Source organism: Phaenicophaeus curvirostris, chromosome 24 (genome assembly GCF_032191515.1).
Source record: "Phaenicophaeus curvirostris isolate KB17595 chromosome 24, BPBGC_Pcur_1.0, whole genome shotgun sequence".
NCBI lineage: Eukaryota > Metazoa > Chordata > Aves > Cuculiformes > Cuculidae > Phaenicophaeus > Phaenicophaeus curvirostris.
In genome coordinates, this window is record NC_091415.1 from 7,011,030 (window position 1) to 7,034,998 (window position 23,969).

Genomic DNA, 23,969 nt, shown 5'->3' on the forward strand with positions numbered 1-23,969 from the left:
GGTTACAGCCACAGAAAGAGGTTGCTTTATGGTACCTGCATCTTGTGGTGGAAGGTGGAGCTTTGGGGCTGCTGAATGCCTCAAAGAAAACAAAGGGGCAGCAAGTGCTTCATCCCAGGGCCCTCAGCAGCCCTGTGTTGGGTGGGATGGGTGCCTGCACTGCAGTGGAGAAGTTGTAGGTTAGTATTGCAGCATCCCTGGGATGTTGTGAGATGGGGGCTGGCATCCCTGAAGTGTGTCCTGGGATTTTTTGTCTCCCTTGGAAAGGCACCTACTCTTTAACAAGCCCCCTCCCTGACAGTCTCCTCCAACCTGCAGGCTGAAACTTGCTGAGGATTTGGGGAAACTCTGTTTAATTTGGTCATTCATAGAATCATACAATCATAGAATAACCAGGTTGGAAGAGACCCACAGGATCATCGAGTCCAACCATTCTTATCAAACACTAAACCATGTCCCTTAGCACCTCATCCACCCGACCCTTAAACACCTCCAGGGAAGTGACTCAACCCCCTCCCTGGGCAGCCTGTTCCAGTGCCCAATGACCCTTTCCGTAAAAAAAAAAATTTCCTAATGTCCAGCCTGAACCTCCCCTGGTGGAGCTTGAGGCCATTCCCTCTCGTCCTGTCCCCTGTCACTTGGGAGAAGAGCCCAGCTCCCTCCTCTCCACAACCTCCTTTCAGGGAGTTGTAGAGAGCAATGAGGTCTCCCCTCAGCCTCCTCCAGGCTAAACACCCCCAGCTCTCTCAGCCGTTCCTCATCAGGCCTGTTCTCCAGCCCCCTCACCAGCTTCGTTGCTCTTCTCTGGACTCGCTCCAGAGCCTCAACATCCTTCTTGTGGTGAGGGGCCCAGAACCGAACACAGGATTCGAGGTGCAGTCTCACCAGGGCTGAGTACAGAGGGAGAAGAACCTCCCTGGCCCTGCTGGCCACGCCGTTTCTGATCCAAGCCAAGATGCCATTGGCCTTCTTGGCCACCTGGGCCCCTGCTGGCTCATGTTCAGTCGCTGTCAACCAACACCCCCAGGTCCCTCTCCTCCAGGCAGCTTTCTAGACAGACTTCTCCTAGTCTGGAGCTGCACAGGGTTGTTGTGCCCCAAGTGCAGGACCCAGCACTTGGCCTTGTTAAACCCTCATGTAGGGGTTCTACCTCAGAAACAGACCATATATTTCCTGGTGGAAATATATGCAGCTAGGTTGACATTTCCAAGACGAGATTCTTGCCCTGAAATGTCTAAATTCTTTTGTAGGGCTGAGTCTCTTAGTTCATTTACCCATATAAAAAAAAAACCCAGGTGTTCTCATCTTTATTTTGCTCTAGCAAATGTGACCCACATTCCCCAAAAGCCAAGGACCTGCAAGAGAAGTCACATTCTTGTGGTGGCAGCTCAATAATTTGCCCAAAGCAAGGAATAAAAGAGCCGGGACTCTAACCCAGCTCCTCAAGCTGGAGACACAGCTACAAGGCCAGGCTGATGCACTCAGTTACGTTAAGGAAACCCAATTCTCCACTAACAGACCCTAGTATGGTGCGTTCTTTATGAATTAATGGTCTTGGGAAAAGGCTGTTTACAAATAAACTCTTCCCATGTGGAGCAGGATGAGCTCTTGTGTCGTGGAGGTTTGCAGAGAGCCTGTTAGCTCAGCAGTTTCAACTTGCACCGAGTCCGCGTGCAAATTAAAAGGAGGGAGCTGTGCTGTCCTTTTGGGGTATCACTGTCGAGCTCTTTTGAAGCTGGTGGGGCTTCTACCAGGCTGGGTCCATCGGTGCTGCTCACACCCCTGGCATGTGGCTGGGGATTGGTAAGTCAGGCCAGTAAACAGACCTTCCTCCAAAAGGGGTTTTTACTGAAATCTGCAAAGAGCTGTTGCAAGTGGGTTGACTCACATGGTTTCTCAGCTCTTAGTCATGAGCTTCTTCTCTGGACAGTTAATTAGTTTGTTCTTGTGGAGCGCTTTGAAGATGCAAAGCAGGCTGGGAAAGTGAAGGGTTATTAGCTCATTATCTGCAATCTTTCTTTTTGTCACAGAGCAATGAAGTCCAGGCTCAGCCTAAGGTGCTTAACAGCACTAAAAATGGAATTGTCCACACACCCAGTTCTGTCCTTATTTCAGTACAGCTCTTTGTCAGAGCTCAGTGCCTCCTTATACTGCAGCTCCTTAACACCAGCCAGGCAGGACGGGATGGCTTAGCCTCACTACACAGGTGATCAGCAGTGACGTGAAGTTTTAGCCTTGCCCTGACAGAATACCTGAAAATTTGGAATTTGGACCATTAATTTCAATCTTCCTACTAGTTTCCACTTGGATGTGGAAAGGGAAAACGAGGCCAGTGGATTTTCCTAATTTATACCTTGATATGGGTGTATTAGAGGTCAAGTTCAGCATCTGAGAACATAAAATCTTCATAGAGAGGACTAAAATTAAACATTCTGGAAGGTTATGAATGTGGTGAATTAGCATCTGTCTGCTCAAAGCAACTTATGTGTGTCTGGTTGCGTTCAAAGAGAAAAAGCAATATTAAAAGTATTATTTTTATGTCTGTGAAGGCCATGCTGGCCAGACAGCTGCCACGCTCTGTGGAGTGGGGTAGATATAACAGCTCCATCCACATAGCTGGACACTAGTTGTGTGTCTGGCAATTTGGGGATGTTGACAAAGACATTTCAAAAGATGGTGTGTGCAGTGATGTGGCCGGCTGCAAGGAAATGTCTTTCATAACTGGGTGCTGGAACTCTTTTAGCCCCATGGCCCCATTACATTGACCTCACGTGCACACCTGAGCCTCTTATTGAATTCAAGACCATCCGCCAGCATAAATATCCTTCTGTTTCTTAGGGAAAGATTACATGTCACCTGCCCTGATGGCCCTGCAGACCTCCAGTCTCCACTGTGACCATTGCTCTCCACAACTAACTAAAAGGAGGGTGGAGTGAGGTGGCTGTTGGTCTCTCCTCCCGAGTAAGAAGTGACAGGATGAGAGGAAATGGCCTCAAGTTGGGCCAGGGGAGGTTTAGATTGAATATTGGGAAAAGTCTCCTCACTGACTGGGTGTTGAAGCCCTGGCAGAGGCTGCTCAGGGCAGTGGTGGAGTCTCCATCACTGAAAGGGTTCAAAAACCTTGTGGCCATGGCATTCAGGGACATGGTTTAGTGAGCACAGTGGGGTTGGGCTGATGACTGGACTGGAAGAACTTAGAGGTCCTCTCGAACCTTAACAATTCTATGATTCCATGATTTTATGATTCTACAACCCGTGCACGCACCAGTGATATCACAAGCTCCAAGTTTGTGGGAAAAGGCCAGAGTGAGCAGTGAGCCTCATCCCTCAGGCACGTGTGCCTGCACACACAGACATGCACATGTAAGAGAAGATCTTCCGTGACACAAATGTAAATTATATACCTCACTGTTTTCACCAGGTGCTCGCTTCCTAAGTTCAGGTTTCACCTGATAGCATCTCCCCTTGCTGAGCAACTTGGTTGCCAGCACTCACTTTTGCAAAAGTCCGTGATTCGTGTCTTGTTTGCTTGTGTTGCTGGACAAAAAGGATGGATTTGTGATATCCCTGTTTGGAAAGTAAGGTGCCTCATTTTCATTGCTTTTGCAGGCTACTGGCACCTGTTATGCCATTTCCTTCCCTCCTTTCACTGCCAGGTCACAGTGCCACCAGAAAAGGCAGTGCTGGACAATCAGAGGAGGCTTTCATAGAATCATAGAATCACTGAGTCGGAAGAGACCCACCGGATCATCGAGTCCAACCATTCCCACCAATCACTAAGCTATGTCCCTCAGCACCTCATCCACCCGTCCCTTAAACACCTCCAGGGAAGGTGACTCAACCCCCTCCCTGGGAAGCCTCTGCCAGTGCCTAATGACACTTTCTGGGAAAATTTTTTTCCTAATGTCCAGCCTGAACCTCCCCTGGTGGAGTTTGAGGCCATTTCCTCTCGTCCTGTCCCCTGTCACTTGGGAGAAGAGCCCAGCTCCCTCCTCTCCACAACCTCCTTTCAGGGAGTTGGAGAGAGCAATGAGGTCTCCCCTCAGCCTCCTCTTCTCCAGGCTAAACAACCCCAGCTCTTTCCTTACTGCCCAGCCTTTCTTTGCATTGCTTTATGTCCTGACCACATGCAGTGAACGCAGCCACAAATTGCAAAGGAAATACAGTTAGAAGGGTTCCTATCCAAGAATAAGCAAAATGAACCAAGTTATGAACATGAGTCACAGAGCTCAACCATTTACTGTGAAGTCTTCTTAATCCTAACCATAAAGACTCTGGCACATGGGCAGTGCTGAGCATGTCAAGCTTTTTTTTCTTTTTTTCATTGAAGTGATGATAGCAAGAGAAGAATTGTGAACTCTTATTGGTGAATGCCCCAGGGGTGCAGCACGAGATTGCAGAAGCACTGCAGATCTTCTGCCTGGTTTCACCCTCTGTGTTGGTCTGACACAAGTTTCACGCTCATGTCAGAAAGACATAAGATATGTGGGTTTTACTATCCTGTCCTACCAGGCAGAGCTAGTTTGATGTCCTAGAAAGAGGACCGTGACTTTACAATACAGCATTAGAATGGGTGTTCTAGTGTATGTGCTGAAGGGTGAGGCTCAGGCCATCTCGCTAGGACTGAGCATCTCTTATCTTAATCTGGACTTCCTTAATCAGCAATGGAAATAGAACATTATTAATTTGCCCCTCCTCCCACCTCTCTCTGACCATGGGGTGAACAACATGCTGGGCAGACTACTTTTCTTCCCTAGTTATGTAGGGAACCCAGTGTGACTATCTTACACTTCAGCGTCTAATTTTAAGCTGCCAAGGGGAGGCTGGATTGATCCTAAGAGATTTCTCTTAACAGGGAATGAGCAATAAAGGCCAGAGTGGTAGGAGATATTTTCAGATGTGGTTGTTTAGCTTTAGTTTATGGAGAGCTGGTGTGGCAACTTAAAATAAAAATAAATGCAAGTAAGCTGTGCCGAGAGCCCTGCAAAGCTGTGGGACTGAGCAGGCATGGAGATGTGGATGAATGAGAGCTGCCCACAGGTAGAGGAGAGGGGATGTGGTGGTAGATCATCTCCTTCCACACCGCTGGTAGTCTGGCTCAGGGTACTCCTCACAGCACCACCAGTGCTATCACTGCTAGCAAATTTGTGTGGAAAAATTATAGAATCATAGATTCATTAAGGTTGGAAAAGATGTCCAAGCTCATCCACTCCAATCACCAGCCCAAACCCACTGTGCTCACTAAACCATAGCCCCAAGTGCCACAGCCACATAGTAGTAGAACGCCTCCAAGGATGGAGACTCCACCGCTGCCCTGGGCAGCCTCCACCAGGGCTTCACCACTCTGTCAGGGAAGAAAATTTTCCCAATATCCAACGCAAACCTGCCCTGATGCAACTTGAGGGCATTGGGTCTAGTTCTGTCTCTTGTCACTTGGGACAAGAGACCAGCACCCTACATCACACTTGGAGACCCCCAAAAGGGCTTCAGAAACATGTAAGCATTTGCTCTGAATTCACTCATACTTTTTGAAGATAAGGGTCATGTTAAAGCATTTCAGATTTGAACCTTGGAACAGAGGATGATGCAAAATTGCTGCTGTCTTTGGACAGCCCTCCCCTGGTGAGTGAAATGTAAAACCCTGAATGCTCTGCCTGGTTTTAGTTGGTGCCACAGTTTGTCTGAAGTCGGTAGCCTGGTTGCTCTGCACAATGCTGAAAGCAAGAGTCGGGGTTCAGACACGAAGGCTCAGATTCTGGGGTCTCAGTCATGGACACAGCACATGCTCTCTGCTGGAGGCAAGTTCCTGATCAGTGATGGGCATCCTGCGTGCTCAGCCTGTCTAGCAGCCAGCAGGAATCTGGAGGCATCTCAGAGGTTATATGAGGAGTTTTGTGTCAGGATTTCTGGGAAGAAAGAGGCACAGCAAACTCCCCAGGATTCTTGATCTGCCACTCCTGCAGGGTGCTGCAAAGCCAGCTCAGCACTGAAGAAGGTACCACGTGTTAACGGCCTGGAATTCTCTCAAAACCAACAAAACAGACAGCCAAGGACCAAAATATGCACCTGTAAATGAGATAAACTCACTCCTAGCTGGGTCTAAGATGCTGAAGGACAAAGTGAGGAGGTACACATCCCACCCAGGATGGAGCCTTAGGGAGAGGCTGTCATGGTGCCGGCACTGGTGTCTCTGCTTGTACCGAGCTCCTCTGTTTTCTTCGGTCCCAATGAAGGGTATTAGAGTTGTGACAGCAGCCTGAGAGGGGGATCCTCATGTTCCCAGTCATTCCAGGAAGGAGGAGCAGCCCAGTGGCACATCCATAGACATGGATAGAAATAGCCACCCTGTTCTCACATGGGGATTGCCCCTGCAGCATCTTGCTGAATGAAACCTGAAGACAACGACTGTATTGGCCTGGCTCCTCCTCAGGATTTGGCTTCAGGGTGTGCCATGCTGGTGGTCCTGTGGTGAACAGTCCAACTTTGCACTGCAGGGCAATAGAGGTGCTGCCCTTGAACCACTCCCACGAAAGCTACATTCCTCCTTGGATAGTTTACGGAAGGCGCCTGCAACTCTGCTGCTGTCCTGAGCACAGCCATGGGGCCACATGACTGTGCAGCCCCTCTCTCCATGACTTACTCCTGTCCCCCCACCTCAGGAAGGAGGTGAAGATAGTCCATCCCTCTGCAAAACACTAGGAGACGCATGTACCAGATCCCCAGCCTTGGTTTCTGGGGATAGCACAGCCTGTTCGTGCCAGCACTTCCCCTGGAAGGATGTGGTCTATGGCAGCAGGCTGGTGGCAAGGCCGTAGCTTAGAGGAGAGTCATCAAGAAGATATTCCCAAATACTTGGCTCTTTCAGCACCGGGCTCTGTTTGACCCTTCCCAGGGCAGTTAGCTGCCTGCCCATGAGTAATGGTGACTGCTCAGCCCACTCCCTTCTTGCCTGCTGGAAACCTGCCAGTCATGGTCAGACTTAGATTGCCAGAGGAAAAACTCCTCCATCCATGCTCGTTATCCCACTGGCTTATTCGGCACACGGCTCCATCCCTGTTTTAACCGCAGCTTTGCAGGCTGCAGTGCCTGGGAGTGGGACTGGGTTCCTGGGCACCCCCGTGGGTATGAACCACCCTCTCTCTCATGCTCTGCCATTTTTTTGGGTGCCTCTCTGTGGGCTCTGTTTCCTCCTGTTCAAAGCAAGGTGCGGCTCTGACTCACTTGCATCTGGGTCTCGCCACGCGGCAGGACTTGCCGTGGCTCCACTGACTTTCCCACGGTGGCTGAGCCCTGCAGTGCTGTTGCTGCTTCACCCAGGAGCTTGTGGGCTCCAGGGGCAGAAAGGCACTGGGTGTGGATTTCACTCCGTGTACCAAGAAGTCATTGCTTTGAATAGCATAAACATTTGCCTTCTCCCTTTTCTCCTGGCTCTTTAACCCTCTGCTTTTCCACATATCCTGCAGGAAATAATTTCTGCATTGCTTCTGGGTTACCCTTGGAAAAAGAAATATCAGGGATAGGCACAAAATCATAGAATCATGGAACAGTTTGGTTGGAAAAGACTTTTGAGATCATCAAGTCCAACCATACCTGTCTGCTACTAAATTGTACTAAACCAAGGGAAGAGCCATTTAGAAGATGTGCTGCTGCCTGGGAAATCCGCAGTCTCCCTGTGATCCTGCCAGTGGCCCCGCTGTGATGCTAAAGCAGTGACTCTCCCCATCCAGGCTGTTTCTCCTCCTCTAAAAGGAAAGAAAGAACAGTTTTCTTCATGAGTAAAATGTGTTAAAGAAAAGCTCAGGGTGCAACTCAAAGGCACTCAGATAATCTCTAATTTTTCCTTTGTGTTTTTTGAGTGTTTCTTTCAGCCCTGCTGACGAGAGACTGATTTTCCTGTTCTGCCAGAAGAGATCCTTGTTGACTGAAGCAGGAGTTACCTGTACTGTGAGATAAAGGGGAAAGAAGAGAAAACATACGGTAGAAAGCAATAAGATGCGCAAAGGAAATCTCTTCTGTTCTTCATTGTACAGCACCCAGTCTGGGTCATCTCTCAGACTGAAACTTGGCCTCAGGACCCAAAAGCAGTTACAGTTATTGCCTGAGCTCAGGTCTGTTAGGTAAGATCCTCCAGCACACTTGTGAGGCTCTTTTTGTGGAAAGAAGCGCCAGTAAAAGGAGGGAGGAACTCCAATTCTCTGGGAAAGTATTTGGGTTTTGTAGTGCCAGGAACTTCCAATAGCTTTGTCACTTTTAAGAATTCCTACCTGCTTTTTTTGCCCTTGCCTTGGGAAGCCAGGCACGCCTGTGCCATGAGGGAGTTGCTGCTGCTGCTTGGGGGATTTCAGCTCCGCAGCACAAGGGCGCTGCCTGGGGGGGTTTAAACTGTTTTGCTCCTCTTTTGCAGAGATGTGGATAGCTCCACTGGCAGAAGGTCGAGGGAGAAAGCAGGCTCAGGAGGGCCTCCTGCAAGCTCTGTGCACGGATGTCAAGCTCCAGAGCGACTGCAGAAGTTCTCATATCTGGTCACCTTGAGAGGTGGGACATCTGAGCTCTCATCCAAGACCTGGAATGTTGATCAAAGTGTTAATCGGGACCAGATCTGCTACCTACCAATTACTGCCAGCAATTCCACCTTCCCAATGGAATTCCCTTGCACCCTGTGAAGATTCCTGCAGTGCGCATCTTTGCGCTCCTCGTTAGCTGCTGGGCTGAGGAGGCTGCGAGCACCAAGGGTCTTATTTCTGCCACTAAGTGCAGTGTTTTCAGCCCAGAAAGAGTGCACAGGATGGTAGCAGGGAGGTAATTACTCTCTTGTCAAAGCCTTCCATGCATGAGATTATCAAGTTGCAGAGAGCGGTAATGGGAGCCAGAGAGAGAAAAGCATTGTTGGGATTCACCCGGATGGGGGATGCTCGATGTGAGCATCCAGGAGTGGACACCACAGCCTGACAAACTGCACACAGAGTTTCCTTAATCTGGGAAATGTTATTCTGGATGTCACTGCTGCACCCACCTTGATGAAGAAGATGCTGTAAAGGCTTAGGCAGAGCTGCAATGCTTTCCCGCAGCCCAGCAGCGCAAAGGAGAGAACTCCTGGTGTTAGATAAAAGAAAGGGGTGTGGCCTTGTGCTGGGATGCCTCATGAGAGTCCCTCAAAAGGCTTTCCCAAGACAAAGACAATCTTAGAAAACTCCAAGAAAGGGGCCAAATACAGTACTGGATAGGTAACAACTTCTGTGCTTGGCATGATCAAATGTGCAAGGACGTATAGATGTGGGAAAGATGCAAATGAGGGTTATGTGATAGCAGAGCACAAAGTCAGACATGATACGGGGAGGGTAATGAGGCAATGAGTCACTGTGCCTCACACGGGACTCATGCTTTCTCCTGACCTAGGCCCCTGGCTCCCGCGGTGAAGATGCCCTGGGGTGTGGGTGCACGAGCGCTGTACGGGCTGTGGGTGCCATGCATATGCTGAAGCTCTTCTGCCTGTGTCCTGCTTTGATGGGGCAGAGCTTTCTGATATGGGCTGCCACGTGTCCTCCAGCAGTGTGCCATGTGGGTCCGTGGTGCTCCTAAGGCATCTGGCCGTGGGGTCAGGATGCCACAGCAGTGCCTCTGCTTGGGGTGATCTCACCCAGCGTGTGGGAAACCGAGATAGAGGCACCAAGTATGTCCCAGCAGATGCTGGTAGTCTGGGGTCATTGGTGCTGTCGTGGTGTGTGGCTTGGGCTTGGTGTTTCCTAGGGGTGCCCTGTGCAGTGCAATGTGGTCTCTGTGCTGTGAAATTGGGAACTGCTCTTGGCTGGGAAGGGATGAACCTTTGGGGTGGGGCCTGGGGAAGTTGTGTATTTATGGGCATGCCTGGGATCGGTGGGGAATGCATCCGAGGACCTGAAAGTGGAGAGTGAGTCTACTCTGAAAGAAAAAAGCACTGTGGATAGTGATTAAGAACTTGGAAGTTGCACTGTGAATGGGAGAGGGGGCTGTACTGGAAGCTGCTTTGCTGACGGGATAAGGCTTCTCTAGCAGAGTCCCATGCAATATCTAAGATACCATAAGCTGTGGAACTTGTAAGATTTCCAAGGACTTAGTACTTGCTTTATTTTGGAGAAGGGATGCTCTATGGGTACTCTGCACTCTAAAGCATCCATTTTCTTCCCTTGAATCCTGCTCCAATACCAATGAATTTGAGCTAAATCAGTGTATCCATGATTGCCTGCCCTCAGAGACATCTCTCGTCTCTGACTTAGCCTCTAGAGGGGATGCATTTTTCATCAAATCTGAATCCCACAAGGAGCACTTCGGTTGTCTTTCTCTTGCAAACTGCCATCTGGTCCTTCTTTGTTTCCACAGACTGTTGTGTCTAAACATGGTTTTTCCTCATGTGTCCTTACACAGGATACAGATCCCAGAATAAAAAGACACACTACTTCCTTGGTATTCATTTTACATGCTGCAAATGTGTATAGAGAGATTGAAGCACATAGTTGAATCTCAGCACCATTGCTAAGCATCTCCTAGTTTCCAAATTGGAGGCATGTGCTGAGAGTCAGGATGATGCATCCTGCTCTCCATCCTGGCTCTTCAGTGTCCAGAGAGCCTGCTCAAGAATAAAAAGGTAGGACCCATCTGCATTAATTTTAGACACTCTGCGTCTATGCGAAACTTGTACTTGTAGAAGACAACTCGCTCTTCCAGCCTCTAATTTATGTGACCTTTCTTAGATGTGCCGCTAGATACAGTCTGTGCCTGAAGAAGCTGCAGAATGGACATCACCAATGTGTCTGTGATATCAGTACTGAATCCTCCCAAGGACTTCTAGATACCCTGCTCCTTAATCGAATTGTACAAGATAATTACTTAGGAACTACATTCAAACCCAATTGTGAATACACCTGCTTCACTGTGGCCTAAAACCATCTTAAGTGAGGAGTGATCATCAGTTGCCAATGCAGTTTAGGTTTGGGTCTGGATGCTTTACCTTTGTGCTTAATCCTTTAATACTTGCCCACCTTTCAAAGTCTCTGCAGAGCAGCAGAGGGTGCTCCTCAAAAGGAGCTCTGAGCACCACGGCATGGGGTGACACCTTTCCCTTTGACAATGCATGGATCCATGGGCTGTGCCAAGCCCCTCTGATAGGGTGCAAATCCTCTTTTCACAAGGCACTTATCAGTGGTAAGGGTTATTCCTCAGACTTGTCTTGAGTAAATGAACTGAACACACCTCATAGCTGAGACCATTTTCCTGTTGCCAGGCTTCTTCTTTGAAGAGCCATCTTCTGAAAGAGATCAAGAGGCTGCTGCTTCCTTATTTCTTTTGTAAGGCTGCCACCAGTGTTTATACATCACAGTGTTCCCTAGTAGTAAAAGTACAAAGCCTGTTGTGCATCCTGAACTTCAGCTGTCCCCATGTAGACTGGGACGAAGTGACTGCGGGCTGAGATACGGAGACTGAATCCTTACATGCCATTGGCAGCAATTTTGTGGAGCTGGCTGGGAATTCCTCAGAGCAGATGCAGACTTAATTTTGGTTTGATTAGTGTGAAAGGTCTGGCCTTGAGTCTTACACTTGTAGAGCTGCCCTGTAACATCAACATCTGGATCAACAGAAATATCCACCAGCATGTACTCATCTTCCAAAAGGTGAACTTAGAAGGATGATGATTGTAGAGAGGAAAGGAAAAAAGAGAATTAAACTCTACAGACAGTGTGAGCGATGCTTATCATGTCAAAGCATAATGCCAGTACATCTCTCCAGCTAAGGAATCCTCCAGAAACGACAGGAGGGAGCTGGCCTGGTTAAGCCATGGGAGAAGGTTATCAGAAGGTGTCTTTCAAATATCTGAAGGCAAAAAATAGGATAGACTTGATAATGTCTGCCAGGTTAAACATAAACCATACTAAATATGCCAAAAATGAGCTGAAGAAACAACCAGCTGCAGTCACAATAAAATAATAGTAAATAATGAAAAGTAAAAGCACCTCCAAATATATGAGGGACTGCAATGGAAACTGGAGGACCAATAAATACCAAGGGTGGATGGAGTACTCAGAAGGGAGAAAAGAAGGAAAGATCACGTATTTACTTTTTCTGGTTTCTGGTTCCTGTGAGAAATGGGGAAGATTTCTACAACATCCGATATCTGACACAGGGAAACACACCTCCCTGCATGCCCGGGGGCTGCATGTAAAATCCTGGGGAGCTAAAGTCCAACGAGGGAAGGGGAAGGGGAAGGGGAAGGGGAAGGGGAAGGGGAAGGGGAAGGGGAAGGGGAAGGGGAAGGGGAAGGGGAAGGGGAAGGGGAAGGGGAAGGGGAAGGGGAAGGGAAGGGAAGGGAAGGGAAGGGAAGGGAAGGGAAGGGAAGGGAAGGGAAGGGAAGGGAAGGGAAGGGAAGGGAAGGGAAGGGAAGGGAAGGGAAGGGAAGGGAAGGGAAGGGAAGGGAAGGGAAGGGAAGGGAAGGGAAGGGAAGGGAAGGGAAGGGAAGGGAAGGGAAGGGAAGGGAAGGGAAGGGAAGGGAAGGGAAGGGAAGGGAAGGGAAGGGAAGGGAAGGGAAGGGAAGGGAAGGGAAGGGAAGGGAAGGGAAGGGAAGGGAAGGGAAGGGAAGGGAAGGGAAGGGAAGGGAAGGGAAGGGAAGGGAAGGGAAGGGAAGGGAAGGGAAGGGAAGGGAAGGGAAGAGGCTGTGATGCCCCTATATAAACGTTTCTCTCCCTTTGCAAACTGTTTGCTTAAATACTTTAGTTGGGAAGGGTTCAGAGAAGGTCACCACAAATGACAAGCTGATGGCTCTGTCTGAGGAACAGGTCTGTGGGCTGGGACTTCCCAGCCTGGACCAGAGAGAAACTGTGGGAGGATGTACTCATCACACTGTTTAAAAATACGACCGAGGGAGCTTCAAACACAGCTCGGAAGATCCAGGTTCGGAAGAATCTAAGGTGTGGGGGTTTCCCCCACAATAAACTTTGGATCCATACAGCAGTGACACAAATGATGCTATTGATAACTAAATTTTTCATGGATTGATGTGGTAGGGAAGCCCGCCATGGAGTTAGTGGTAGAGGAAATGGGATTTACAACTTTACTACTCGTATTGGCACAGGGCAGAGTAGTCCAGACTGATTGCTGCTGCAGGGTAACAGGCTTTTACAAAGCCTTCAAACAGATTGTTTCCTAACACCAGCAAGACAATCAAAATAAAACCACCCAAACCAGGAAGCTTGAAGAAATTCCAGCAATTTTTATTGATTTCAGCTTTTCCAATGAAGCAAATACATACAGTACAGCCAAAACAAAACTCTGATACATTATTCTCACATACCTATATCTTACAGAATACACTGTATAGCTATGGACTGGTAGGCTAAGTTGGTCTCAAACTGGTGGGTGGTCAGAGAGGAACAGAACTGCCTACTGCCTTCTACTCGTCCATGAGGCTTCTGAAATGCTGGGGTGGGTTGGATTTTACATACACAAAACAAACAAAGCATCGATGAGAAAATAGAACAAAAACTTCTGCTAAGCCCAGGACAAACAAGTATGGTATTTATTTACATGGTTGTGTGTCCCGCGCACAAATCAGGCCCCAACTGCTCTTATTTCTGCTGCCAGCAGAGCTAATGATGCTGCAAGCTGTGGTCCTTCCCTCCTCAGTAATTCTCCATCACTCTACCCCAGGGCACGTGCTACGTGCTGTACACCTTCCCTTGTCCCTGTCACTGGGGGGATGCCCTGCCTTGGCTCTTAAACAAGAAACAGGAAAACAGCAGATCAAAGAGGATGTTGCAGTTAAAAACAAACCTTTAAGAAACAATGCCTCTCTAGAATGAAAAAATCTTGTTTTAGAGGTGCAAACAGCATCCATTTATGATGGAGAAACCTCACTGAGCTCCCAAAACTGCTGGTTATGAGCAACACCAGTTACTCTGATAAGGCTGATTACCCTTTCTCTTCTCACAACTCGGTATCAGCGTCACTTCACCAGCTTGGGTAGAGTCTGCCATCCAGGTTTTAAGAAGAGAGACTGAGAGAAAAATAAAGCTGAGTACCAGAGGATATCCTGGAGAAGAAACAGCTGCAGAACAGCCCTGGGGTGGCAGAGTGGTTACAATTCACACAGCCCGCTGCGCTCTTGAGTGAGCCGTATGTTGAGGTATGAAAGCAGTAACACAGCATCATAAAACAATAGAGATTGGAAGGAGCCTCTCTAGTCTGCACAGGAACAGTGTCAAAGCCAGATGAGATTGCTCAGGGCTGTGCCCAGTCATGTTCTGAAGATCTCTGAGGATGGAGAGAGATTTTGGTTTTATCATTTTATTAGCTTTGGAAAGACAACTTTGCTGTACTTAATAAAATTGATGTGAATGATGCTTCTGACTCTTTGAGTCTAATATTTAGTAATGAAATCTCCAGTACTTGTAAATTTAATTATGAGAAGTTGATGATACAGCTACAGCTTTGTGCCTTATACAGTGATTCAGTAAACTACATTACTGGTGAAAGCAGCAATGGTGGCGTAAACTATATACTAAATAACAGCCAATTAGAGTGAATATGCTCAATATTCCACCATTACATTTTGTAGTTAGGTTTCCCTAATTCATTTTACAGAGAAAAACATTCGCTGCCAGGAGTTCTGTCAAACATGTCATAACAGGAACAAATATGAATGCAAAATTGCACACAATGTATTTATACATCAAAACTATAACAATCCTTCCTATGGATACTGCAGCTGGTTTTGACATCCATAGTCTTGGGTCCTGCCAAAAACATTTAGAACCATGCAGCTGAGAACATGCATCCAGCCAAGGACAAGCTGGCAGGAATGGCAAGGCATGCCCACAGGCTGGGACTCCTTTGCTGCTGCTTAAATGCTCCTGAAACTGTCCTACCGGATTCTCCTGGTTCTAGCTCTCCACTTCAAAGGTGCTTTTTTTCTCTCTCATTTGGCTGGGAAGAAAGCTCTCGACTGAACGTGGGTGAAGGGAAGCAAATAGCTGCTGCTCATTAAAGTGCACAAGACTAAGCCACCCTTAGCAGTCCAAGAGAAAAACCAGTTGGAAAATGATCTCCCTCTGCGGACATGTGCTCCCTATGGCCTAAAGTAGGGACAAAGAAGTGCCCTCGCAATTCTCAGCTCTAAAGCTGTGTCAGAGAGAGTCTGAACTTCATGGATGGTTCTTTAGTGGGCACGAATCACCCCATTTTGGGGAAGTGGATGAGGGTATAGTGATTTCATCAACTGAGTCTGACGGTCACAAAAAATGAGGCTGTTTCTCCCTTTTTAGACTCAGCTCAATAACTCGTCCTTCCCAAGCACCTTTTGCACCCAATATTTGCAAAACAGGGTCCTGTGACCCTGCACAGTTTGAAGAAGCAATAACCATGTGTGTTAGACAGCCAGGAAATGCATCCTCAGCTGGTCCTTTCCCTGTGGATCTGAGTTGCTTCCCTTGCGAGGATGGGTAGAGGACATTTTTCTTCTGGAGAGAGGAAGATTAGCTTCTTTCTTCACATGGTTACTGTCATAACGTGTGGGCTGCTCTATAGTGAGCTCAGCAGTCCCCATCCCAGCCTCAGCATCACAGGGTGATCATGTAATTAAAGATACAGAGAAATAAAAGATTTCCAAACCTGACTTCACACAATTGTTTACATTCCTTTGCCTATTAATACTATTTCTTTACACTTATCAATAAAAACAAAGTGTGATTAAAAAGGCCGCGTCCCTCACTTTTTCCAGTCCTATGTGGCAGTCAGTGATCCCAGGGATAAAAAACACTTTGCCTGTTTCCAGCTCAGCTTCTCAAATGCCACCTTTGTCCAGGTACAGTCAAGAGATTGAGTTGTTCTGGCTCTCAAAGTGGTTCGTGACCCGGTAATATTGATGCTCTGCAGATGTGTTGCAGCTGTCCCCTCAGATATAGCTTCAGGAAAGGGTTACTGAGACCCGGGAGAGAGTTTGCAGACATCAATTTGCTTCTTGAGAGAAAGAGTTCATGTGACAGGAAAGAAAATGCTAATAACTATAAGTGCTCATTGGAGAAAAAATCACAAGCGGAAGAGAAGCCCATGTTCATAACTGTTAGGAATAACCAGCCTTTGTAAAGAAGAGTATGGTTGTGTGTATCTGTTTGTAACAGTCACATGCAGGGGGGTAGTCAGCCAAAAATTGGCAATTTCTATACTTGTAGGTAAAACCAAGTTGTACCAAGTTGATAATGTGGCAGTATTTGGTGCATGGGACAGGTGGAATTTGGGCAAAACTCTGTGAGGGGGTTAAACTTCACAACTCACACCGACTCTCAGTGGGAGACGGGGGACTACGCCTGAAGAAAGATCCTCCTTGCCCTGTGTGCACGTGTGTTGACTGGACACACACACGGAGCGACACGCACAGAGTTACACAGACACACTCTTTGCAAAAAAACATAATTATTGACATCAAGAAAGTATAAGTTCAATAAGAGTCCCTTCTCCCCCTAAAAAGAAGATAATGCTTAAAAATATCAGTATCATCCACATGAAATCTGTATGTTTAGTTTTCTTTACAGTCGAGTTAAACTCAGAATCACTCTACATCTTTAACATCCTAAGCAACTGCGAAAGGATTGTCTTCCTGGACATGAACTAATTCCAAATTCTGAAATGGAGAAAAACAAAGAAAAAACAAGACCCAGGTAATTAAAGCATTCAATAAACCTTTTCATTACATTCAAACCCAACTTTTAGCCTTTCCTCTTGGCCTTTACCCATTATCTTTACTGCCCATAGCTTTCCCCCCACAGACTTCTGTGCTTCCCTGAGTCTCAGTGGAAACATCTCAACAGCACAAGAAGTGAAGTTGGTACCCAGACAGAGGAAAGAAATGGGCTTTTGCACTGTTTTCCCCTAAATCAGGACTGTGCTGAAGCTGATTGCAAAGAGCACACTGGGGAAGGGAGCAAATGATTCACTCTGAATAATCTGAATCCCTGTCATAGAGACCGCTGATATTTGAAAATTGAAAAATGCTTACAACTTTCCTCGTCAGTGGGAATCGTAAATCAAAAGTACCTTACAGATTCAATCCTATTTTCACGCTGAATAAAACACCATAATGATGCCCTTGGTATTCCGCCCATGATTTCTCTAACATAGCTTCTCTGTTGGGATAGTTCTGATGTCAGCATGTAATTCCAAATGTTGACAACAAGCTTAGATCTTAGGCAGAAATGTTTTGCTGTGAGAGTGGGGAGGCCCTGGCCCAGGCTGCCCAGAGCAGTGGTGGCTGCCCCGTCCCTGGAGGGGTTCAAGGTCAGGTTGGATGGGGATTTGTACACCTGGATCCAGTGGGAGGTGTCCCTGCCCACTGGAACTGGATGGGATTTGAATCCCTTCCCATCCAAATCATTCTAGGATTCTATGATTATTAAGTACTCAAAAACATCCCTTAGGGTGGTGGTTGGTGCCAGACTATGGGCTGGGATTAGCTGCATGTTGCTAACACTGTCTGGATAACGTTATTCAAAATTCAGGAATTGAAGTACTCTCTGAGAGTTTCTTGTGAAGAAGCTCACTTGAGAGGATTTAATAGAATGCAATCAGTTATTGCTTGGCAAAGACAGGTGCATGAGGCAGAGCCAACGCCAGCGTCTGTGCCTGCCCAATGGCATCTGCACTGACCATGTCTAAGGTGCACAGCTGTGCAGTGCAGGCAACATGTGCATCGAACCCAGGAACTGCATGGCTTCTGACCTTTCATCAAAAAATTGCTTTGCATTTTGGACTGATCAGATTTGTGATAAAAAGCTCACAAACCCATTTCAGGGGAGATTAAAAATGACAAAAAGCTCACAGGGTTCACGTACCACTCCTTTACCCCCAAACCTGCCCTTTCCCCATTCACGAGGCCCGATTCTCACCTGCAGCCTGAACATGCTTGGAAAGGCTCCTAAAATCTGGAGGAGAGGGTCCTGAATGTCGTTCCAGCTAAAGATCCCATCATGTTCTTATCAAATCCTTGCTGAAAAAGCAGATGTATAAGAAGTACAGTGACTGCATATCAGCTTCAAACCTGATAGTGATACTATTAGCATGAAAGAGAGTCTCCCACCCCACTTCAACAGCTGCCCTGCACTTGAAAAATGCACTTCATTATCAAACCACCTCCTCTGCCCTCCCTGTGTGTGCCTGTGACACATCACCCTTATTGACGGACTTTGTCTTCCTCCCATTGTTTTCTGTCCAGCAAGAGCTGGACTTGCCCAGCTTTGCCAGAGAAAACTTTTACTTCCTTCACTGAATGTTATTTCATCTTATTCCTCATCCTGGAAAGAACAGCAAAGATACATGCGCGATGCATATACTCTTGCAGACCCCCATCCTTCTCATCTATGTAAACCTGTGCAATGATCATCTGTGTGAAGGCAGGAGTGACTCAGTCACACCAGAATGAGCTGGCATGGGCTCCTGAGCAAAGCCTGCTGCAAAGCTACACAAGCTTCTGTGGAGAAAGTCCCTAACCGTTAATATGAGGACAATATTTAGGTACTCTCTCCCTTCCTGCCTCAAGGGTACTCCCCTTTGTGGATGTGACTCCTTCTCTTTAATTTGGTGTTTCATTCTCTGCAGGTGCTGCTGCTGTTGAGTTGGAAAAACCCAGCTTGTTCAAAGAAAGCCACTGGGAGCTGGAAGCTGGCTCTGCTCCCCACCTGCCTCTACAGTTTCACAGTTTCTGTTGCGGGGAGCAAAACAAATCCTAAATACTCCTCTTCTTGGTTTAAAAGATTACGCTGACTGTAGGGGTGGTTTAACTGCAGGGCAGGGTTATGGACACAGAAGAAAATAGGGGAAAGAGAGGAGGAACCTTGCCAGGAATCTGTTGGGACATGCTGATCCTACACGATGGACTGCAATGAAAGGAATCTCCCAAGCTAGTGTGAAACGTTCATGTTCCCCGCACAGAGCAATGCTGTGCACACAGGACAGCATCAACTCCAGGAGCATCGCCGAGGAGCCCACCTGAGCCAGCATCATCCCCAGGGTGCAAGCCGCCTGACACAAACACACCACTGTCCACTTAGTCCTTGAAGTCAGTCCCAGCGGTGGCGGCTGTGACTCGCCGCCTCTGGCTTGGATCTTAGGTGGCTGCCCCTGTCCTGAGAGCATCATGGTCATCCCAGAGCCCTACGCTCACTCAAACACTGCCCTACCCACTGCTGAATTGTGGCCTTGGTGAACTCACTGACTTCAGCGAGTGAGTCAAGACCAGGGATGTTCTGTCATCTGAAAAGTAGAAGCATTTTCCTTACCTGCTTGAGCACACTCTGGAGCTCTCTGTTCGACCAAAGATCTGTCAGGAGGAGACGAGCAGCTTCGGCCGCTTTTGGACAGGAGCTGGGAAGATGAAAGCACCCCCAGTGAATTGTGGCAGGCCACAGAATAGCAACCCACGTACATTGCCAACAGCATTTAAGTAAGGCTGTCTCCAGCCAGGAGGCCACCTAGACTTGATGAAGCACTGTCAATAAAACCATCCGTGATCCCTCAGCAACGTTAGGTGACAACAGACTCTGGGACTGGAACAAAATGAGGGGAGGATCTGAGTGGAAAAGCGGGCATTGAACTGAGCTGAAGGAGCATTTCTGGAGTATGATATTTGGGAGAGGTAAAGAGAAGGGAAATGGTTCCAACTCTTCCCTGGAGTCTGTAGGAATGGTGTGGGCGAATGTCTTGGGAGGGCGGCAGGGGAGCGGGCTCCGCGCTGCCTGATGAGGATGGAAGAGATGGGAGCATTCATAATAACAACATCTGCAACCATAAGTCCTTACTCAGCACAAGTTAATAGATACTTGCTCACGTAACAGCTCCGAAACCATGAGTCATAGCACTACCTTTTATAATTTTGGAACATTTCATATGACACCCTAGATATAAACCTACTTGCTGGTCCTTATCATGATTCCTGATCTGCTCGACCTTGTCCTGGTTGTGGGAGACTCCTGATCTGGGTTCAGTGTGACAGCCCCAGCCTGTCTCATCCAGGACAACAAAGAGTTACAAGAACAGACTCAGGACCCTTTCTGTATGATCCAGCTTCCCAAAACATTGTGCCCTCATCAGACTGTGAGAAATAGGACTGACAGGATGGTCACCAGGAACAGCCTGGGACCTGTAGGCACTGAATTTTGCCTATGAGAGGGTAGGAATGTAACCTTATCCAGTAAATTTGGAGGTGTTTCTCTGCTTTGTACAGCACTTTTTACCAGAGATTCTGTAGTCCAAAAGAAACCAGCAAATTTAACCTGACCATCAGGTCCAAGAGGATTGTGCAGCTCATGCACGTTGGTGTTGTGAGGAGGACTGGGAGAGCTGAGACTATTCAGAAATCCTTGAGCAATGTTTTAGTATAGGAAATCTAGATTTTGTTGCAAAACCACTTTACTGGTTGTAAACATCCTATGCCCTGTTGCCAAAATGAATATGTTTAAAAAGGATTTTGTGGCAGAAAAATTGTTTTGTGATTGAAAAACCATTAAAATGCAATAAATCCAAAGATATCTGTGATTAGTGTGTGCCTTTGACACTCTTTTTCAAGAATATGTTAGAATCACAGGATCATGGAATGGTTTGGGTTGGGAGAGACCACAAAGCACATTCAGTTCCACCCTCCTGCCATGGGCAGGGACACCTCCCACTGGATCAAGTTGCTCAAAGCCCCATCCAACCTGGTCTTGAACACCTCATGTTGTTTCATGTTTCTCTCTTTCTAAGCAAGAATAATTATCTTTCTATATATATAAGTTGCTTCTAATTATGCAAAATATGGAATTTTCAGCATTGTATCTTCAGGGAACGCCTCAAAAGAATTTTTCTTCTCAAACTACCATCCAGTACCTGAGCCATTTCCAAATTCAGACAAAAGGGTTTGTCCACTGTCAGTTTGAAGGACTGATCCTGTCTCTGTTTCATACAGCACCTGGTGCTACCGTTTAGATGTAAAAAGATTAAGCATGAACTGATGTTCATGGAGCTGTGATCACAACTTCATCGTGTCCTAAACAAAAATGCCGTGAATAGTGTGTGACACTATAGTGACCTTCCAGTACCTGAAGGGGCTACAAGAAAGCTGGGGAGGGACTTTCTACAAAGGCTTGGAGTGACAGGACAAAGGGCAATGGGTATAAACAGGAGGGGGGCAGATTTAGACTAGACATAAGGAAGAATTTCTTCACAATGAGGGTGGTGAGGCACTGGAATATGTTGCCCAGGGACGTTGTGGCTGCCCCATCCCTGGAGGTGTTCAAGGACGGGTTGGATGGGTCTTGGGCTGCCTGATCTAGTGAGAGGTGTCCCTGCCCATGGAAGGGGACTGGAACTGGATGGGCTTTGAGGTCCCTTCCAATCCAAACTATTCTATGATTCCATGATTCCATGATTCTATGTTTCTATGATTCTATGAAAGACCAAAGTTTCTTGAAAGACTAATTTTAGTAAAATGGTATGGTAGAATTCAACTGCAGAATGAAATTATATGATGTAAGAGGTTTGGAAAGTGAATGAATAGAGATAAATGTCAAGAAAACAGAGATAAAGAGATTGTGACATGAACTGCAGACCTAATGCTTTAAGGTTACCAAACCTAATGCTCTGAAGTTACTGAAAAAGATTTTGGAGAAAACCTCTTAGTGTGGTCAGTAGAAATATTGAGAAAAATTATAAATTTACCAGTGAAATAATGTCACTTGAAAATGAACAGAGGAATAGAATGATAGAATCATAGAATGATAGAATCATAGAATGATAGAATCATAGAATAGAATATTTTCAGATAGCTGGAGAAGAAAGATGAAAAAGACATCAGACATCATAATAAATGGGTAACAGTAGTTTGACGTTCAGGAACACCACCAAAAAAAGCAGGAAGATGACTTGGATTATAAATAACAAAGAGGGAATGAATACAACCATCACTACAAAGCCTGTGTCACAGATGAGGATATATACAGGAGACTGAGATGATTATTTAATTGGGGTGCTCCAGGAAGGAGAAGAAATCACAGCCATCAGACAAACTGCTGAACCACTGATGCCTTTCACTTGGAATACAGCTACAAGAAACACCCAGAAAAAGAAACCTCAGCTTTGAGGAGTGCTGGTTGACATTTGAGAAGAGCATGGGAAAGGAGAAGATCCAAACTTACTTCTCCGTAACCTGGAAGCTCTTTCTAAACTACGAATACAAAATGGCTCAAGCTTATTAAACAAATGATTTACAGTTTCAAATGGAATGAGAGAGTAATTAAAAAATACAGGGAAAGAAAATTTTGTTTGGTGGCAGAAGCATGTGCCAGGGAGGCACTACTGACATGATCCAACCAAACCAACACCAGTCACAGAATCACAGGATGATTGAATGGTTTGGATTTGAAGGGACCTCAAAGTCATCCTGTCCCTCCCCCTGCCATGGGCAGGGACACCTCCCACTGGATCAGGTTGCTCAAAGCCCCATCAACCTGGCCTTGAACACCTCCAGGGATGGGACAGCCACCACTGCTCTGGGAAACCTAGGCCCATGCTTGAGGTGAGGGAAGCATTTTCACAGGGAAACTGAGGCAGATTAACAAGGAAATCTCTGCAAAATACTAACAAGGTGCAACATGGCAAAGTGTTCTTCATGGCTGTTTCATCACTACTGAGACCTTATCTGTTCTGTATTTATGTTGGATGTGGTGCTGCAAAGGAGGAGATTCACAGTGTGGGACTCACCATATTCACCACCAGTGTGGGGAGCATGGGGTTTGCATCTACCTGAGGACACAGCCCCCAGTAGAGATGTTGAATGGAGCTGGTGAAGCTATACATCATTTGTGATGTGGGACTAGACAAATCCTACCCTAAAATTTCTTGTTCATCTACACAGACTAAACAGGGAAGTGGGAAAACTTAGTTAACTTGTGAACTACCAAGTGTCCAAGTCACCGGAGGGGAGATATTTTCCACGTGTGCTTTATGGGAACAGTCTAAAATGATGTGGCTTGAATGACTGAGATTGATCCTGGGTGTAAATTGCTGTCACTTTTTCATAGGAACTGAACAGCACAGAAGTCTTTGAGGGCAGAAATGAATAATGGAAGAAAAGGAACAATCACATTTTTGGACAATGGAAGAACTAGGGGGTTGCTCAGAAGGAATTCATGATAAAGACAGGAGGAACCCACTGAAGACATCTCAAGGGTTTAGTAACTTCTTGCAGTTTAGTGAGTCATTGCAAACAAAGCTCATCGCACAAACCAGTCAAGACAATTAAGCTGCACACAATCCCAGTTGTGTAACACCTTGCTGAAGTAGTAAATTAGCTGACGACTGGTCTGAGGGATCCAAAGCGGGACTTTAGGTAGAAGTTAATTTGATTCAAAACAAGGAAGACTTAGAAGAGGGCTGGGTATCATGTTAATTGGGCTTATTGTAGAGTGGAAGAGTATAAAAACAGTGAAATGACCGATGTTTGTAGGCTGAGGTCCAAACTAAACAAGAAGGCCACTTCTAATAACTGAGAGTCTCTCTGCTACTGTGAAACAAGTGGTACCTTGTAAGTGGTTTATCAAAGGACAATGGAGAACATATGTGAATGTCTTTTCAAAACAGAAAACAATGGGTTACTTGTATAAGGTATTCTAGAGCAAAGACAGGTGATAGGAGAGATCAAAGTCCAGGAAGAAGAATACCTGGTCAAAGACCATTTAAGTTAAACACCAATTTGGCCAGAAGTGAACACATTATTTGGCAAGGGGTAACCAGCTTTTGTACAGGGTTGTGAAGACTTTGGATAACAAGCAGGACACAACTACTATCAGTGAAACCCAAACCAAGTCCTAAAAGAGAAATTGGTAAAATATGTTGAGATTGCTCAGTTGTTGTAAAATACAAGTGAGCAGACCAGAGGAGGCACTTCTAATAAGAGACAGACAAACAGGTAGACGTGTGTG

General features: G+C 46.6%; 1 protein-coding gene across 1 annotated transcript in view; it reads right to left on the bottom strand.

Moving 5' to 3' along the window:
• Positions 1–13,216: 13,216 nt before the first annotated feature.
• The window catches only part of PKP1 (plakophilin 1), a 47,875-nt gene continuing 37,122 nt past the window's right edge, over positions 13,217–23,969 (bottom strand). Inside the window, exons 12-14 of the mRNA XM_069875750.1 lie at positions 19,293–19,377; positions 17,904–18,004; positions 13,217–16,642 (exon numbers count right to left, since the gene is read on the bottom strand). Of these exons, the coding sequence (XP_069731851.1) occupies positions 17,933–18,004; positions 19,293–19,377 (157 nt within the window). The 3' untranslated portion in view covers positions 13,217–16,642; positions 17,904–17,932. The remainder of the gene's footprint in view (positions 16,643–17,903; positions 18,005–19,292; positions 19,378–23,969) is intronic.